General features: G+C 33.7%; 1 protein-coding gene, 2 long non-coding RNA genes and 1 pseudogene across 3 annotated transcripts; 2 read left to right on the forward strand and 2 right to left on the reverse strand.

Moving 5' to 3' along the window:
* Nucleotides 1-722: 722 nt before the first annotated feature.
* On the forward strand, nt 723-2,178 carry LOC145964711 (uncharacterized; annotated as a pseudogene).
* A 6,738-nt stretch (nt 2,179-8,916) lies between these two features.
* LOC145964866 (uncharacterized) lies at nt 8,917-10,162 on the reverse strand. Its single transcript, XM_083088028.1, has 2 exons — nt 9,892-10,162; nt 8,917-9,785 (listed from the first exon to the last, which is right to left on the reverse strand). The coding sequence occupies exons 1-2, from the start codon at nt 10,160-10,162 to the stop codon at nt 8,917-8,919; spliced, it is 1,140 nt and encodes a 379-aa protein (XP_082944154.1).
* A 3,578-nt stretch (nt 10,163-13,740) lies between these two features.
* On the forward strand, nt 13,741-15,284 carry LOC145965398 (uncharacterized). The gene is made up of 2 exons (XR_014436690.1): nt 13,741-14,694; nt 14,774-15,284. It is a non-coding gene; the product is annotated as an uncharacterized LOC145965398 (long non-coding RNA).
* LOC145965399 (uncharacterized) lies at nt 13,823-15,732 on the reverse strand. Its single transcript, XR_014436691.1, has 2 exons — nt 14,399-15,732; nt 13,823-14,288 (listed from the first exon to the last, which is right to left on the reverse strand). It is a non-coding gene; the product is annotated as an uncharacterized LOC145965399 (long non-coding RNA).
* Between the last annotated feature and the right edge of the window lie 3,676 nt (nt 15,733-19,408).

Consider the following 19,408-nt stretch of genomic DNA (forward strand, 5'->3'; position numbering starts at 1 on the left):
GTACATTGTATTATATAAAGTATTAGCATAAAAATATTATGCTGGTATGAAAATTATAATAAAAATATATAAAAATAATGTTAGCTATATTAAAATGGAACATATGAATTCTTTATATTTTATATAAAGGAAGAGACTTAAAATATTTTGCAACATCTATATTTTTCGAGTCTTAATTATAAAAACTTCAGAAGAATCAGTGATTAATTTGACAAATTCTATACATGTATTAATAATTAAATTTTTAAATAATTAAAAAAATGATTGATAAATATCAAAGATCAGTTTACCGCTAATTAAGAAGATTTATAGAAATACGGTTAAAAATGTTTTTATCCCACAGCAGGCATTTTGTGTTTTGTAAATAAAAAGATATAAATATGACAATGAATATAGAAAAATATTTATTTCATCTTTAAATATTACAGTATCTTTCGCGATTGAATAATTTATTTACTATCAATTTACATACATAAGTATCTTGTTATACAGTACTGGTGCGCTACCGACATTTCGTGCACATAGCACGGAACAAAACCAGAAATTGTGCTCATTATATATTACCCTCTGAGAACATTCATGAACATTGGCTTTGTAGTTCATGTCCACGTTTTCAATGTCCATAGAGGGAATATCGCTTTCAGGGATCACCTAAAAGCAGGCCATGACATCTCTGTCTTCTCTCTGACGATATTTGTTATATAAAGGTTAGACTTAATATCATGAGGAGTAAACCGGAAATAAAGAAAAAAATTAAACACACTATTGGTATGATTGTAACGCATTCACCGAAACCATATATTTGCCTTTGACTGAGAAATGTAATCCTCATACTGGTGTGATAATTGGGTGGAATTACAAATGTAAAGCTATGTTCGTACAAAAAAAATTAAAATCTGTAGCTCCACATCTCAGCGAATGCTGTGAAACTCGGCACACGTGCTTCTGCAAATGTTATACTTACAAATCAGATTTATTACAATTTCAGATTTATCTATCAACCGCACTATATAATTCTTGCGGAAAATAATATAGTATGTTATGCCCCAGACAGCACGAAGACATCTTATAGTAGCTCTTTATGAATTACATAAATTTTTATGAGTTCCTCAATTTTTTTCAAAAAGTGATGCTAAAGTGCTCGGATTGTGATCTTATGCGCCACCTAAATGGACACTTTATGAGCTGGTCATAATGAGTTCTTTAAGAATAGTATTATGAACTTTTATTCTGAGGACGAGATCGTAGAAAAGTTAGTTGTGCACATTATTGCAAATTGTAAAAATTTCGGTAATTAAGAAAATTTGTGCAATTTATAATAGGTTTTTAATGATTTTCTAAATATTTCTATAATTATTTTAAATTATTTTAAATTATTTTAAATTATTTTATATTCAGTTTGTCAGAAATTAAACTGATAAATAGTTATATCAGGAAGAGGATGCGATTCACACACAATTATGCTGCGTAATATGTATGTGGCTCTCTCTGCTTGTATGCGTGTGAGCAGTGTGTCCTCTTTCTGGCATTACTGCTCATAAAAGGAAAAAATATACTTTAAACCTTATGTATTAATTACTAGTTCTTTATATACATTTCATGATAAATATTGAATACGAGTTAAATTAAGAGTGACTCGCCGCGTAGCGGCAAACAAAGAAATAGGTGCCACATTTCTGATATCAAAATGATATTTTTCTGACCACTATATGAATGTTATAACAGGTTCATATATGGGAATTCATAATCAGCTGCTTATGATTTAGTGTTCAAGAGCTTAAAAAAGTAATATTTTTAGATCACATCTTGAATTCATTTAATGCAAATCATAAAGAGGTAAAAAAAATGAGCTCTTTATGAACATATTATGAAAAGTCTGCTGTCTGGGGCACCACAATGTATGTATAAGATATTAGTAGCATTCTCTCTTATAAATCATATAAATTATATATATTTTATATCATTTTTCATCTCTTTATGCATGCGCATAAATATATAAAATATATTTTTTTTATTTTAGATACTAGATCAAGTTGTCCACCAAAATGGATAAATAATGTAGAGATAGGACGATTCTTTTCTCATTTCGAAGGCACTCATTATGCACCAACCGAAAACTTGTCAAAAAATTATCCAACTGATATAGCTATTATGCACGAAGTACTTTCTGATCGGTAGTGTGTACAATAAAATTTAGGATTTGTAATATACGTATTTTAAAATTATACATAAATAATTTTTTAACTTTTTTTCTATGAGGATATTGTGATATTGTACATATTGTAGATATTGTAGATATTATAAGATTAAAAGTGCAATGTGTTAATATTGTATTATGAAAAAATGAAATATATTAGAATATAGAAGAATATATGAAGAATTCTTTTTTCATATATGTGCCAATAAATTTTTGTGAATGCAGCTTAATCTTAACTAGACAAACTTTTTCATTGATAAACTAACTTGAATTTCCACAACAGTACTCACAACAGCGATTTTCAATTTCGACTCGATGATTTAGCGCTCGTCATGTGCAATGTGTTACATAATTCTATAATTAAAGATAATTAAAAGTTGACAAATACAGCCAATAAGGCGTGGAATCTGATGAGCGGTACTCCTATTTCATTTAATATGTAGTATTATTTAAAATATTAAAATATTTGTGATTTCCACGCAATAATTCTATCCATCTTTATTTTTACTTAAGATTTATAACTTGTGGATTTATGATTATTAGTATACTGTAGTATAAAGATTAGAATTATTCGAGAAAATGTGCTCGCCAGATTACTGCATCGTTGTATCTGTGCATCGATTATGAAATGGTTTATATAATCTCATATGTTATTTAATATTATTTATAATGCATATCATACATATCTATAAAACGTTTATCAGTATTTGGTGATCTTTCGAAATGATAGACCGTAATTGTGTAAATATTATACATTATCAGCTTTATTAAATATAGTGGAGATAGAGCAATAAGTATAGTTCATTTTTACAACTGCATACTTTTGTAATCATCAATATAATTTAAATATATAGTAAATCATTAAATATAAAGATAAAATATAAATATATACTTATTCCGAATGATGTAAAAATTCATACATGATAACTGTTATAAATTCAAAAATAATTATATTATTATATTTATATATTCACAATTAATTATAGAGGATATTACTCGCGTTTTCTCTTTCACTCATAAATTTTACAATCAGTTTGTAATTATCGGTTATATATAATGTCGAAAATTAATTATATTTCCATGTTGAAAAAAATATTGTTTATATGGTATATATATATATATATATATATATATATATATGCACAAAGCATGTTTTGGGACATCTCACTTGTACTTATTTAATTAGTGCTATAAAAACTCATAAGTAACATCCAATTGGAAATTTTGTTTATAGAGCAATAAATAAAAAAATATTAGCAATTATGTAGTCATTGCATACTTTGAGATTTTTTGAGTGAAGGCATTGATTGGGAATTGTCCTCAAATTATACAAACGACATACCTGACGGAAATGTCCTCATATTAAACATTTCACCTATAAAAATATATAAAAATCTATAAAAAGACATAAAGCTGGTTTATAAATTATTTAAGCACATATTTAGAAGACATTTTTTAATATTATGATGATACATAAAGAATTCCACAATTAGGATTTAACTACAATTGTCTTTTCCAAAAAAATGCTACATATATATGTAATATTTATTCTAAATGTATACTTCGAGACTGTACGTTTACGAGCAATGAATGCTTCACAGCTCTTATAAAAATTAATAATGAATAAGGATTAATAAATTAATAAATTTTTAGTAAAAAATAAATTTTTAAACATTTGTATAAAATAATATATTTAAGTATTAAAAATTGTGTTAAAGATTCATGAATCTTAATTTTTAATTCACAATATTTAATGTTTCTTAAGAAACGTGAAATCAAGAAATACGTATAACAAAAGAAGTAAATACTTAAACTGCTTGAAATATGTTTGAAAAACGTTGAGATAAAATGTTTATTTTTGAACATAAAATATGCCTTAAAAGTGTATTGAGATGAAATGTTTAATTCGAGGACATTTCCGTGTATCTATTGTATGATTTAAAGACAGTTATCAACAAATGTCTCAAAGTATACAAACACTTCAAAATTGACAATATTTTTTTTATTTATTACTCTATAAACAAAATATTCAATATGTTTTTTGTAAGATGCAAATATATATATAAAAGAGAGAATATTTTAAAACATGTTCATTTGTTTACGACATAAAGTGTTCCACCGAGAATATACAAGTAGGACTCGTTTCTGAAACTAAACTAAAAAATCTTATGCCATTTTGCAAACAACCATGTAAAATTTCGAGATGGTTATTAAAAAAGATTACCCAAGTACAAGCGCGCGGCGACGAAAGTCGTAATATTGTAACCTGATACTAGGCGTGCGGCGAAGTTGTGAGAGATCTCACCAAACTATCACGCTAAAGCGCCGCGAGCCGCGATCGTGTTTTATAGATCTTTAATCAATATCTCCAAATTTTATATTATTTGCAAAATGATATAGACTTTTTAGTTCAGTTTAATAAGGTCTACTTGTGTATATTTTCAGCGTACAACTTATGTCACCCTGTATATAGGATGTTCAAATAACTGAATCACCTCTTCTATGTAAATAAATGAAACCCAAATAAAAATACTGTGTTTTGCGATTTCCGTAATAATTGATAAGAAAGTAATTTTAAAAAACCGATCTATTTGCGCGAGAATAAACGCGTAGCGATATGAGAATGTCGGTTGTTACATGATCTTTAAGACGTGTCCAGCCGCTGAAACGTTGGAACTAAGATATTGCTAGAGAACTGTCTTCAAATTATACAATCGGTTATATGGAAATGTTCTCAAATTAAACATTTCATCTTATACTTCTATGGCATATTTTATGTCTCTAAATAAACATCTTATCTCGATGTTTTTCGGACATATTTCCTACGATTTTAGTATTAAGTTCTTTTGTTGAACGTATTTTTTGAGTACATTTAAAAGAAAAATTAAATATGAATTCTTAATTGAGGTCCATAGAACTTTAAGACAATTTTTTATAATTAAGTATATTATATTACAAATACTTAAGAAATTTATTTATCAATAATTTATAAAAGATTTTCTTTATTATTTTTTATAAAGAATTATCTTTAAAGAATTCATTATATGTCAGCGTATAATTTTAAAAATGTATGTTCTGAATATAAATATTATATACATACTCAAATTCTTTTAGAACAGACTATTGTAGTTATAATTCTCTCAATTGCGATCTTTTTCATGTATTATTTATGTAATATTTATAAAGCAATATATTTAATTATGAAAAAAAATTGTCTTAAAGTTTTATGGAACTCAATTAAGAATTCACAATATTTAATTTTTCTTTTAAATGTACTCAAAGAATACGTTCAACAAAAGAACTAAATACTAAAATCGTATGAAATATGTCTGAAAAACATCGAGATAAAATGTTTAATTTAGAGACATGAAATTGAGAAATTGAACGAACTTACCGTGAAGTTCGATTGCAATTATGCTGTCTCGTCCGGATGGATATAATGTAGTGTGCTCCGCCGCACTATCCTCAACAGGCTAATTTAAAGACTGAAAATTTAAATAGCGCGCGCCTCCGTCTGTGATGCCGCGACGCGTGCCGCTAAGCCTCATATTTTTAAAGCCGCAAATCTGACCTACCGGGAATGGGTGGGAGGGATCCTCCATCCGGACGAGACAGCATAATTGCAATCGAACTTCACGGTAAGTTCGTTCAATTTCTCAATTATGCCTCGTCTCGTCCGGATGGATATAAGACATTCAAACCTCAGATTTGTGAAATGCCGAGACTGTATTGAATTACATGTTCTAATAATATAAATGTAAAAACGTTACAATTAGTAATAATGTCTATGTATACATGTTTCAAAACAAAGAAAAAAATGTTGAGTACACCAGTCACATGTATAGAGGTAGACCCAACAACATATATACTAAGCATGAATTGTTCATGTATAAGGTGCGCGAAGAATAGTAGATTGGAAAGATGAATCCTTGATAATCGGACGATTATAAAAGCTAGCAAATATATTAGAGGATTTACTCCAACCTGCTGTCCGACGAATCTTCTCTACATTAATACCCTTACTAGCTGCGAAAGAAGTAGACGCATGCCGAGTAGAATGCGCGGAGAAAATGGCAACATCAATTCCCGCTGTCTCCAACTCCGCTTTGACCCAACGACCCAGTGTTTGAGAAGAGACTGGATTAAAGGGAGAACGAAATGAAATGAAAAGTGCGTCACAATCGTTCGGACGAAGGTCCTTTGTGCGCATAAGAAAATGCTTCGTCAATGAGAAAATACAGAGCTGCGGGTTCTCCAAAAAGGGGTGGAAAGTGAGGAGCGGCTGAGATCTACCTATTCCGGATGTCTTCAGTCTAGCCGGAATCCTGATGACTAACGATTCTGCGATTAGTACGTTAGAGAGGCGAATAGCCGCTAGTGTCTGCATCCTCTGAGCTGTCGTGAGTGCAAGAAGAGTCACCAATTTTTTAGCGACGAGCTCGAGCGGAAGATCCTCATGAGGATAGCGGGTAACTAAATGCGCGATGACCGGAGATGCATCCCAGATAAAGTCGTAACGAGAACGTTGGGGCTTGAGAATCGCTACTCCACGGCAAAATCTTTTCACCAGAGGGTGGGAGCCCACTTCGTCTGATGAAATAAGCGAGATTGCTGATCGATAAGAATTGAGCGTGGAGTAGGATCCCACAGCTGTCAGAGATCCCGCTAAGAACTCGAGCACGCGAGAAACTGGAGGAGAGAAATAGTTGCTGTGATTTCTCTCGCAGAAGCTCCACCATAATCGAAGAGGTTTGGCGTATTGGGCAATGGTAGTCTTCGACAGTGAGGCAATAGTCGCATTTAAGGCTGAGGGTGGCGTTCCTCGTCTTAAGAAGGCCTGGCGGATAACCTCGCAGCTGCCAGGGAAATTTTGTTCCATGCCGGATGGGAGTCCCTGAAGGGAGATGACAACATGTTAATATTTGGTTTAAATATAATCGGGCTACCCACAATCATGCGATTAAATAACGGAAACCATGGTTGGGCAGGCCACCAAGGAACGACCACCACCCCCTCTGCTTTGTCTGTAACGATTTTACGCAGAACCCTCAGGATTAAGATAAATGGGGGAAAGGCATAAAATCTTAGATTATTCCAATCCAAGGAGAACGCGTCAACCGCATACGCTAGTGGATCTGGGAACCAGGATACAAAGCGCTGACATTTCGAGTTAATGGACGAAGCAAACAGGTCAATATCAAAGTGTCCAAAATGAGATTCAATCCTGCGAAAATAATCCTCCTCTAGGGTCCATTCGGTTTCTTCGGAGACAGTTCGAGATTCTGCGTCCGCCTCGACGTTCTGAGCGGATGGAATGTAGGCTGCATAGATGAAAATATTTCGATCCGCGCACCAATCCCAAACTCTACGTGCCAAATCCGATAGATGAGGGAATCTAATGGAACCCATGCGATTAACATAAGCTAAGGCAGTGGAGTTGTCGACCCTCAGAAGGATTTCACAATCTCTCAGATCCGATCCGAAACACCTCAAGGCATGGAACACAGCAAGGAGCTCCAGGTAATTAATGTGATTCTGCTTGTCCTCCGACGACCAAAATCCATGTGTTCGATTGTTGCCGCAGACCGCACCCCAACCTGTCAGAGAAGCGTCAGTAAAAATTTCAAGCTTAAAACAACCGGATCTAATACAATTCAGCTGAGAAGTGTCCGAAAAAACCGATTTCCACCATAAAAGGTCTTCCCTAATAGAATCTGGAAGCGACATGTGAGCTTTAAAGTTCTCTTCTGCTGCCCTGAGAGCCCAATACTTCTCTCTCTCCAACGATTTAGTGTGCAAAAGACCATATTGCACAGCTGGGCAAACAGCTATTAAGGAGCCGATATAACTTGCGAAAAAACGAATGGTGCACCTTCGCAGTGGCAAGATAGAGTTTGTTCGCTCGAACAGAGTCCTTCTCTTCTCGGCTGGAATCGACACTGCAAATTCTTCCGAATTGAAAATGAGACCCAAATATCGACATGATGTTGATGGCACGAGGTTACTCTTGTTCCTGTTGACAAGAAACCCTAAGGAGTGGAGGAGATTGACCGTCGCATTGACGTTCTGCTGACAACTATGATACGAAGGCGCGATAAGCAGAAAATCGTCCAGATAAGCCACCGAGAGGAAACCTCTTTCTCTAAGGGAAGAGAGAACAGGCTTGAGAATTTTCGTAAAAATATAAGGTGCCGAGGCGAGGCCAAACGGCAGGGCCGCAAATTGGTAAATCTGGTCCTGAAACCGAAAACGGAGATACTTCCTGTGTTCCTGATGTATTGGAACGAGAAGATAAGCGTCCTCCAAATCAATCGACGCAAGAAAGTCCCCCGGAGAAAGCAGACGAACTACTGTTTTCCAATCCTCCATCTTGAAATGAGGGGCGTAGATATAGTTGTTAAAATGCTTCAAATTTAGAATGAATCTCCAACCTCCGGAAGACTTTTGGATCACGAAATACGAGGAAAGAAATTGATCCGTACAGGCCACTGCCCGCTCAATTGCGCCTATATTCAGAAGCCTGGCTACCTCTTGATCACAAATCTGTTCTTCCTTGGGTGATAAATGGAGAGACGGCTCTATCTCCTGAGGGGGCGGTTGGTGTACAAAGGGAAGCCTGTAACCAACGATGGTCTGCAGAATCATTGGATCCGAGGTGATGCGTTTCCACTCCGGAAAGAACAATGAGAGTCTGCCAGCGATCCTTACCTCGTCACCAATTATCTCCTCTTCGAGTGGGATCTGGATCGGTATGACGTTCGGCGGCTGCTGTACGATGCCCCTGCCCGCCTCGATGTTGCTGGCCTGAATGTCCGAGCAGGGTCCCGGCCGTTTCCCGACCTGGACGGAGCCGGTTGTACCGCCTGTTTTATCGGCTGCTGGATTTTCTTTGGAATTGTCGGTGCAGTCTTGACTATGTCACGGGAAGACTTCACCATGGCTGAAGCTTTCTTGATCTCCTCTCCAAAGGATGTGCCGAAAAGGAACTCATCTGCCGGAATAGCATCCGCCGTGTTCTTAGCTGTTAAGTTAAGGGCCGGTGTGATCTGAGCCCTTCGAGATAGTGAGAGGCGATAAAAAAGATCCGTCAATATTTTAGCGCCATCACTCGTTTTTGCGACGGCTAAGCGAGCCTCTTGGCTCAGCGATGACTGTACGCCCGGCCCAAGAAGATCGGAAACCGCTTCGCCTAAGGCACACAGAGCGACACCTAGTTGGTCTTGATTGCGAGCAAAGTATTCGTCCCTCTTGACGATAGAGTTGCTCTTCAACCCTGCGATGCACTCAGGGTTCAACCGAGGAGCTCGAAGAAAGGCTATTGCATCGGATGGAGCGTATTTCTTCGCTAATGCCTCCCTTTCATCCGTAGGAAGGCCCTTGCTGACCAGATCTTGCCACCTTTTGACGACTAAATTATTCCAGGCAGGGACCTCCCTTTCTTGAAGGTCCGGCCCGAATAACTCTCTCGCAAGGAGACCTTCCACGACGTCCGAGGCAAGTTCTAATGGAGGGGGGTCCTCGGTCACCTCAATTTCCCTAGGAGGGGATTGAGCGCCCCTATTATCCTCGGAAATGATATTTATCGTACCTGAAAAAATGAAGGTCGAGCGTAAAACTGCTTTCAGGAAAGTAGTGGTTGTGTCGATCATGCCGCCTGTATTTCTCGAATACAGATCCTGCAATCACATACATACCAGAAATTGGGTCCGTTAGATCGTCTCTACCCGCGGGTGAACTCTCGTAGACGACTTCCGGTGACAGGTCGTGCGACTCTGACCCGGGACGTGACCCTTGTTTGTCCGCATGCATCCGTAACGGGGTGACAGGCGTAGATGAAGAGGGATCTGCATGCGTCCTAACCTCACTATGCGAGAGCATGTCAAAAATCTTTGACACTCTCTCCTCCAGCACTGCGAGACGATCTCGGGAGTGAGATCTCTTCCTCTTCTTCGATTTTTTCATCATGGCACTAATCTAAAAACTAAACTCACCAAAATTAACTTTTTATACGACGAAGAATAAACCTGCAGTCGAGGAATCGCACGAACAGGAAAACAATGAGGCTCAGCGGCACGCGCCGCGGCAGCACAGACGGAGGCGCGCGCTATTTAAATTTTCAGTCTTTAAATTAGCCTGTTGAGGATAGTGCGGCGGAGCACACTACATTATATCCATCCGGACGAGACGAGGCATAATATAGAAGTATAAGATAAAATGTTTAATTTGAGAACATTTCCATATAACCGATTGTATAATTTGAAGACAGTTCTGTACCAATATCTTCTTAGTTTCAACGTTCCAGCGGCTGGACTCGTCTTAAAGATTATGTAACACCCGACTTTCTTATATCGCCAAGCGTTTATACTCGCGCAAATAGATCGATTTTTTAAAATTAGTTTCTTATCAATTATTTCGAAAATCGCAAAACATAGTATTTTTCTACTTGATTCAATCTGTTTACATAAAAGAGGTAATTCAGTTATCTGGACATTCTATTGTACAAGGTGTCTGACATAAGTTGTACACCGAAAATATACAAGTAGACCTTATTAATCTAAAAAGTCCTATACCATTTTGCAAATAACGTAAAATTTCGAGATATTAGTTAAGGATCTCCAAAACACAATAAAGAGAGCGGCTCGCGGCGCTTCAGCATGATACGTTTGGATAAGATACGATACGATAAGATCTCTCACAGCTTCGCCGCGCGCCTAGTATCAGGTTACAATATTACGGCTTTCGTCGCGCGCTTGTACTTTGGCTAATCTTTTTTAATAAATATCTCGAAACTTTACATGATTGTTTGCAAAACGGTATAGTATTTTTTAGCTTAGTTCCTGAAACGAGTTCTACTTGTATATTTTCGGTAGAACAATTTACGTCGTATACAAATGAACATGTTTTCAAATATTCTCTCTCTTATATTTACTCGTATCTTACAAACATTATATTATTATAAAATGTTGTTTATAGAGTAATGAATAAAAAATATTGTCAATTTTGTAGTGTTGTATACTTTGAGACATTGGTTGGAAACAGTCTTTAAATTATAAAATCGATACACGCGGAAATGTCCTCAAATTCAACATTTCATCTTAATACACTTTTAAGCATATTTTATGTCTCAAAATAAATGTTTTACCTCGATGTTTTTTTAGGCATATTTCAAACGGTTTTAGTACTAATTTCATTTATTGAACGTATTTTTTGAGTCTATTTTTTTAGAACAAAAATTAAATATTGTGAATTCTTAATTGAGTTAAATAAAACTTTAAGACATTTTTTTTCATAATTAAATATATTACTTTATAAATATCACATAAATAATATATGAGAAAGATCGCAATTGAGGGAATTATAACTACAATAGTCTGTTTTAAAAGAATTTCAGTATGTATATAATATTTACATCCAGAACATACATTTAAAACTGTACGCTGACATATAATGAATTCTTTAAAGATAATTCTTTATAAAAAATAATAAAGAAAATCTTTTATAATTTTTTGATAAATAAATTTTTTAAGTATTTGTAACATAATATATTTAATTATAAAAAAATTGTCTTCAAGTTTTATGAATCTCAATTAAGAATTCACAATATTTAATTTTTGTTTTAAATGGACTTAAAAAATACGTTCAATAAATGAAATTAGTGGTAAAACCGTTTGAATTATGTCTGAAAAACATCGACATAAAACATTTATTTTAAGACATAAAATATACTTCAAAAGTGTATTAAGATGAAATGTTGAATTTGACGACATTTCCGCGTGTATCGATTTTATAATTTAAAGACAATTTCCAACCAATGTCTCAAAATAGTATACAAACACTACAAAATGTCTACACCAATGTCTCAAAGTATACAAACACTACAAAATTGACAAGGTTTTTTATTTCTTACTCTATAAACAAAATTTCCAATATAATGTTTGTAAGATGCGAGTAAATATAAGAGAGAGAATATTTGAAAACATGTTCATTTGTATATGACATAAAGTGTTCCACCGAAAATATACAACTAGAACTCGTTTCAGGAACTAAGCTCAAAAATCCTATACCGTTTTGCAAACAATCATGTAAAGTTTCGAGATATTTATTAAAAAAGATTAGCCAAAGTACAAGCGCGCGACGAAAGCCGTAATATTGTAACCTGATACTAGGTGCGCGGCGAAGCCGTGAGAGGAGATCTTATCAAACGTATCATTCTGAAGCGCCGCGAGCCGCTCTATTGTGTTTTGGAGATCTTTAACTAATATCTCGAAATTTTACGTTATTTGCAAAATGGTATAGGACTTTTTAGTTCAGTTTAATAAGGTCTACTTGTACATTTTCGGTGTACAACTTATGTCAGACACATTGTACAATAGAATGTCCAGATAACTGAATTACCTCTTCTATGTAAATAGATTGAATCAAGTAGAAAAATACTGTTTTGCAATTTTCGAAATAATTGGTAAGAAACTAATTTTAAAAAATCGATCTATTTGCGCGAGTATAAACGCTTGGCGATATAAGAAAGTCGGATGTTACATAATCTTTAAGACGAGTCCATCCGCTGGAACGTTGAAACTAAGATATTGGTATAGAACTGTCTTCAAATTATACAATCGGTTATATGGAAATGTTCTCAAATTAAACATTTTATCTTATACTTCTATATTTTATGTCTCTAAACTAAACATTTTATGTCGATGTTTTTCAGACATATTTCATACGATTTTAGTATTAAGTTCTTTTGTTGAACATATTTTTTGAGTACATTTAAAAGAAAAATTAAATATTGTGAATTCTTAATTGAGTTCCATAAAACTTTAAGACAATTTTTTTTCATAATTAAATATATTGCTTTATAACTATCACATAAATAATACATGAAAAAGATCGCAATTGAGAGAATTATAACTACAATAGTCTGTTCTAAAAGAATTTGAGTATGTATATAATATTTATATTCAGAACATATACATTTTTAAAATTGTACGCTGACTTATAATGAATTCTTTAAAGATAATTCTTTATAAAAAATAATAAAAAAAATCTTTTATAATTTATTGATAAATAAATTTTTTAAGTATTTGTAATAAAATATACTTAATTATAAAAAATTGTCTTAAAGTTCTATGGACCTCAATTAAAAATTCACAATATTTAATTTTTCTTTTAAATGTACTCAAAAAATATGTTCAACAAAAAAATTTAATACTAAAATCGTAGGAAATATGTCTGAAAAACATCGAGATAAAATGTTTATTTAGAGACATAAAATATGCCATAGAATTATAAGATGAAATGTTTAATTTAAGAACATTTCCATATAACCGATTGTATAATTTGAAGACAGTTCTCTATCAATATCTTAGTTTCAACGTTTCAGCGGCTGGACTCGTCTTAAAGATCATGTAACAACTGACATTCTCATCTCGCCACGCGTTTATTCTCGCACAAATAGATCGAATTTTTAAAATTAGTTTCTTATCAATTATTTCGAAAATCGCAAAACATAGTATTTTTCTACTTGATTCAATCTATTTAATCAATAAAAAATTAGTTAAAAGGCTACAAGGACCAACGCAATGGTGGAAATATGCAAAAAATAATAAAACGGTTATTACAATAAAATAACCATATGAAAATGTTTATTTAATTTGAACATGACAAACGCCGCGTTTCAATCCAATTCGGATCCTTTTCAATGTCGACTAACAAAGAGAATAATAAACATTAAGATAAAATTAAAATTAACGGTCATAGGAGAAATGTAAATAAGTTTCGGAACAACGCAAAGTCAAAAAATCGGAAGCAAATATATGTACAATAACGGAAAATTTAAACCGTCAATCACAAAAAAAGGAAAGAACGCATCGCATTAACGTATCGCCACAGAAAACCCGAAAGCTCGTACCGCATACCACCAGTATACCGTTAAAAACGAGATGATCCTCTCCAAAAAAACCGGAAGGAAAACCCACATACAGGTCCATGACCATTTCCAAAAGAAAAAACAGTCAAAGATGCATAAATCGATGACCAGTTGGAAACTTGATGGTCCAAATATGTGCGAGTAAAAGCTTAAAAATCTGACACTCTAAAAAAGAAAAACAAGACAGAGCAATAATTTAACAAACAATCCGGAAACTACTTAAGAGAAACCTTCATATAAAGCAAGAGTAAAGTTAATATAATAAAATCACATACCGGTCTCTAAATTTGAAAGTGATCTCAAATCAAAAAATCGAACACAAAGGGAGAGCAAGTTAAGCACAACTTAACGTTCCAATCAACAGAGCCGAACTGAGGCACATGGGGATCACATATAGCACAGAACGCGAAACATCAAAAAGAGGGGGGGGAAGGGGGAGAGAGAGAGAAGGGAAAGGAAGGAGAGGAACAAAACGTCACAGAAGGAAAGAAGACAGAACGAAGGAAAAATTTCAAATAATTACTGCGAACATTTTTTTATAATGGGCAAATACATCTTATCCAAGAATTCGGTATCGCTCTGAATGTTAAGGCCATGGTTCTGACCTGAGATATGTAACATCTCAGCAATTAGCCTCTTTTTATATCTAGGTTCCTCCTCCAAAATGGAAACATTCTCCCAATCAAACTCATGTCCGTTCAATCTATGAAGAGACACAACTGAGAGAGAACCAGAAGATTTATTGATATCAGAACGATGTTCTTTAACTCTGGTCAGTAACTTCCTTTTAGTTTGCCCCACATATGAAGCATCACAGTCTAAACAACTAATTTTATAAATGACATTCACGTGGTGGAATTTAGATACCGGATCCTTGTACAGTCTAATAAGGGATTTTAATTTGTTATTGACTGTATATGCCAATCTTCTGTTCGCATAACTCTTGATGTTGGAAACAAAACCTCTTGGAAAACTTGAGGAAAAAGGAATGGTGAAGAAAGGAATAAGAGAGGAGGAGGATTGAGTGAGAGCAGTTTCGTTATTGTTCACGTCAGAGATTAAAAACTTTAATCTTTGAGAAATAGTGTGAAAAATAAATTTAATAGGATAACCATTGCCTAATAAAGTCGAAATAATAAAAGAAAAATTCTCATTATGAAACCGTGGATGTGACAGTTTAAAAATTCTATCAGTCAATCCAATGATAACTCCTTTTTTATGTGACAGAGGATGGTGTGAGAAAAATGATAGAAATCTTCCTGAAAAAGTCGGTTTCCTATACCAATTAAATTCAATATAGTTATTGTTGATTATGATAGTTGTGTCCAGGAAATTTATACTGTTGTTGTTTGAATATTCAATGGTAAACCGTAGTCTATTGTGAAGCGAATTAAAAACCTGGAAAATATGTTGGATGTATTGTTTAGGAGCAGCAAGAACAATATCATCAACGTAGCGAACATAAAAGGGAAGGGAAACAGGAAGAGACGAAATTGCTCTGTCTTCCAAATCAGACATAATAATATTCGCTAAGATCGGGGAGAGAGGAGATCCCATGGGAGTGCCAAAAATCTGTTTATATATGACATTGTCAAATTGGAAGTAGGTGGAGTCCATGATAAGATTTAAAGAAATCAAAAATTCCTTATAAGGAATGTTGATGTTGTTTTTAATTAAATGCCATCTTTTAGCAATTCCTCCAATAACCAAATCTAATGGAACATTAGTAAAAAGACTCCACATCCAATGAGACCAAATCGTACCAATCATCTAAGAACACATTGTTAAGTCTTTTAATCAATTCAAAGCTATTCGCAATATGGCTATTCGGATTAGGTAAATTTCTGTCTAACATGTTGTGAAGGAAAGACGCTAGCGAATAAAGAGGGCTATTAATACAAGAGATGATGATACGTAACGGGCAATCTTTCTTATGGATCTTTGGCAGTCCGTAGGCACGCGGTAAGATCCCATCTGTACTCAATAGCGCTCTATAAGTACCGTTAGAGATGTAATCATTTTTACGCCAACGCTGTAACAACTCCCTCAACTGGGAGATGACTCTATTCGTCGGGTCGCGGTTCACTACCATGCACGTGTTCCGGTCTGATAGGAGGTCATGCATCTTGTCAAAATATTCGGTCTTATCAAGAGAAACAGTTACATTCCCCTTATCAGCTTTTGTGACAATGATGTCAGGATGGTCAGAAAGGAATTTTTTTGTAATTTTAGTTAAGGATAGCAAACGAGAGTCAAGATCTGAAAAATGAGGAGGGGATAATAGACATTTATTAAGAGTCTGGACTGACAAACATCTAATATTGTTAGCCGTTTCCTGATCCAAACTGGAGATATTATGTTCAATATTTTTAATGAAATCGAATACAAAATGTTGCGAATTAGGAAGGGAACGCAAACAAAATTTCTCTCCCAATTGTAAGAGGGATTGAACTTCCTGAGGAATATCGGTCTTGGACAAATTTACAAACCAATTGTTATTAACCGAATTAACAAGGGATAAATTATCTTTCATGTGAAAATTCTTGGGATTAATATGTACATTAAAAGGAGTATGAGAGGGAGGTTGAGGAGTGGGTGAAAAGGAAAATGTGGGAAGGGGGTGCTGTTCATGAGGGCAAGAACCTGTAAAAGATCTTAACTTTCGCTTGTAAGGATTCATGGGAGGATGGGGGGGGACGGAACAAAAATATTTGATAAGAGGTACGTTAGGACGAAGGAAATCCGGCTGTTTTTTAGCGATCCATTTTAGTTTGTTATTGATCCTCTTATCTATTTCCGGATTGTTTGTTAAATTATTGCTCTGTCTTGTTTTTCTTTTTTAGAGTGTCAGATTTTTAAGCTTTTACTCGCACATATTTGGACCATCAAGTTTCCAACTGGTCATCGATTTATGCATCTTTGACTGTTTTTTCTTTTGGAAATGGTCATGGACCTGTATGTGGGTTTTCCTTCCGGTTTTTTTGGAGAGGATCATCTCGTTTTTAACGGTATACTGGTGGTATGCGGTACGAGCTTTCGGGTTTTCTGTGGCGATACGTTAATGCGATGCGTTCTTTCCTTTTTTTGTGATTGACGGTTTAAATTTTCCGTTATTGTACATATATTTGCTTCCGATTTTTTGACTTTGCGTTGTTCCGAAACTTATTTACATTTCTCCTATGACCGTTAATTTTAATTTTATCTTAATGTTTATTATTCTCTTTGTTAGTCGACATTGAAAAGGATCCGAATTGGATTGAAACGCGGCGTTTGTCATGTTCAAATTAAATAAACATTTTCATATGGTTATTTTATTGTAATAACCGTTTTATTATTTTTTGCATATTTCCACCATTGCGTTGGTCCTTGTAGCCTTTTAACTAATTTTTTATTGATTTTATCTAACGGACCTTTATTTCATTATAATAATTTCAATCTATTTACATAGAAGAGGTAATTCAGTTATCTGGACATTCTATTGTACAAGGTGTCTGACATAAGTTGTATACCGAAAATATACAAGCAGACTTTAATAAACTGAACTAAGAAGTCATATACATTTTGCAAATAACGCAAAAATTTCGAGATATAAATTATAAATCTCTAAAACACAATAGAGCGGCTCGCGGCGCTTCAGCATGATACGTTTTGGTGAGATTTCCTCTCACAGCTTCGCCGCGCGCCTAGTATCAGGTTACAATATTACGGCTTTCGTTGTCGCGCACTTGTACTTTGGCTAATCTTTTTTAATGAATGTCTCGAAACTTTACATGATTGTTTGCAAAACGGTATAGGATTTTTTAGCTTTCCTGAAACGAGTTCTACTTGTATATTTTCGGTGGAACAATTTATTTCATATACAAATGAACATGTTTTCAAATATTCTCTCTCTTATATTTACTCGCATCTTACAAATATTATATTGGAAATTTTGTTTATAGAGTAATGAATAGAAAATATTGTCAATTTTGTAGTGTTTGTATACTTTGAGACATTGGTTGGAAACTGTCTTTAAATTATAAAATCGATACACGCGAAATGTCCTTAAATTCAATGTTTCATCTTAATTCACTTTTAAAGCATATTTTGTGTCTCAAAATAAATGTTTTATCTCGATATTTTTTAGGCATATTTCAAATATTATATACATACTCAATATTCTTTTAGACCAGACTTGTAGTTATAATTTTCTCAATTGCGATCTTTTTCATGTATTATTTATGCGATATTTATAAATATATATAATATATATAATATATAATATATTTAACTATGAAAAAAAATTGTCTTAAAGTTTTATGAATCTCAATTAAGAATTCACAATATTTAATTTTTATCTTAAATGGACTCAAAAAATACGTTCAGTAAATAAAATTAGTACTAAAATCGTTTGAAATATGCCTAAAAATCATCGACGTAAAACATTTATTTTGAGACATAAAAAATGGACTCAAAAAATACGTTCAATAAATGAAATTAGTACTAAAACCGTTTGAAATATGCCTAAAAAAACATCGAGGTAAAACATTTATTTTGAGACATAAAATATGCTTTAAAAGTGTATTAAGATGAAATGTTGAATTTGAGGACATTTCCGCGTGTATCGATTTTATAATTTAAAGACTGTTTCCAACCAATGTCTCAAAGTATACAACACTACAAAATTGACAATATTTTTTATTCATTACTCTATAAACAACATTTTATAATAATATAATGTTTGTAAGATACGAGTAAATATAAGAGAGAGAATATTTGAAAACATGTTCATTTGTATACGACGTAAATTGTTCTACCGAAAATATACAAGTAGAACTCGTTTCAGGAACTAAGCTAAAAAATCCTATACCGTTTTGCAAACAATCATGTAAAGTTTCGAGATATTTATTAAAAAAGATTAGCCAAAGTACAAGCGCGCGACGAAAGCCGTAATATTGTAACCTGATACTAGGTGCGCGGCGAAGCTGTGAGAGATCTTATCAAACGTATCATGCTGAAGCGCCGCGAGCCGCTCTCTCTATTGTGTTTTGGAGATCTTTAACTAATATCTCGAAATTTTACATTATTTGCAAAATGGTATAGGACTTTTTAGATTAATAAGGTCTACTTGTATATTTTCGGTGTACAACTTATGTCAGACACCTTGTACATTAGAATATCCAGATAACTGAATTACCTCTTCTATGTAAATAGATTGAATCATGTAGAAAAATATTATGTTTTGCGGTTTTCGAAATAATTTATAAGAAATTTTAAAAATTCGAGCTATTTGCGCGAGTATAAAC

This window comes from Camponotus vicinus, unplaced genomic scaffold (genome assembly GCF_025532165.1).
Source record: "Camponotus vicinus isolate PSW18456_S1 unplaced genomic scaffold, iyCamVici1.0 SCAF_14, whole genome shotgun sequence".
Lineage (NCBI taxonomy): Eukaryota > Metazoa > Arthropoda > Insecta > Hymenoptera > Formicidae > Camponotus > Camponotus vicinus.

Bases quoted from the DNA above. Each gene is read 5' to 3' on its own strand.
- LOC145964866 (XM_083088028.1), bottom strand. From the start codon at position 10,162: ATGATGAAAAAATCGAAGAAGAGGAAGAGATCTCACTCCCGAGATCGT. The intron at 9,786-9,891 runs GTATGTATGTGA...TCATTTTTTCAG, and splicing joins TCTAACGGACCCAATTTCTG to GTACGATAAATATCATTTCC.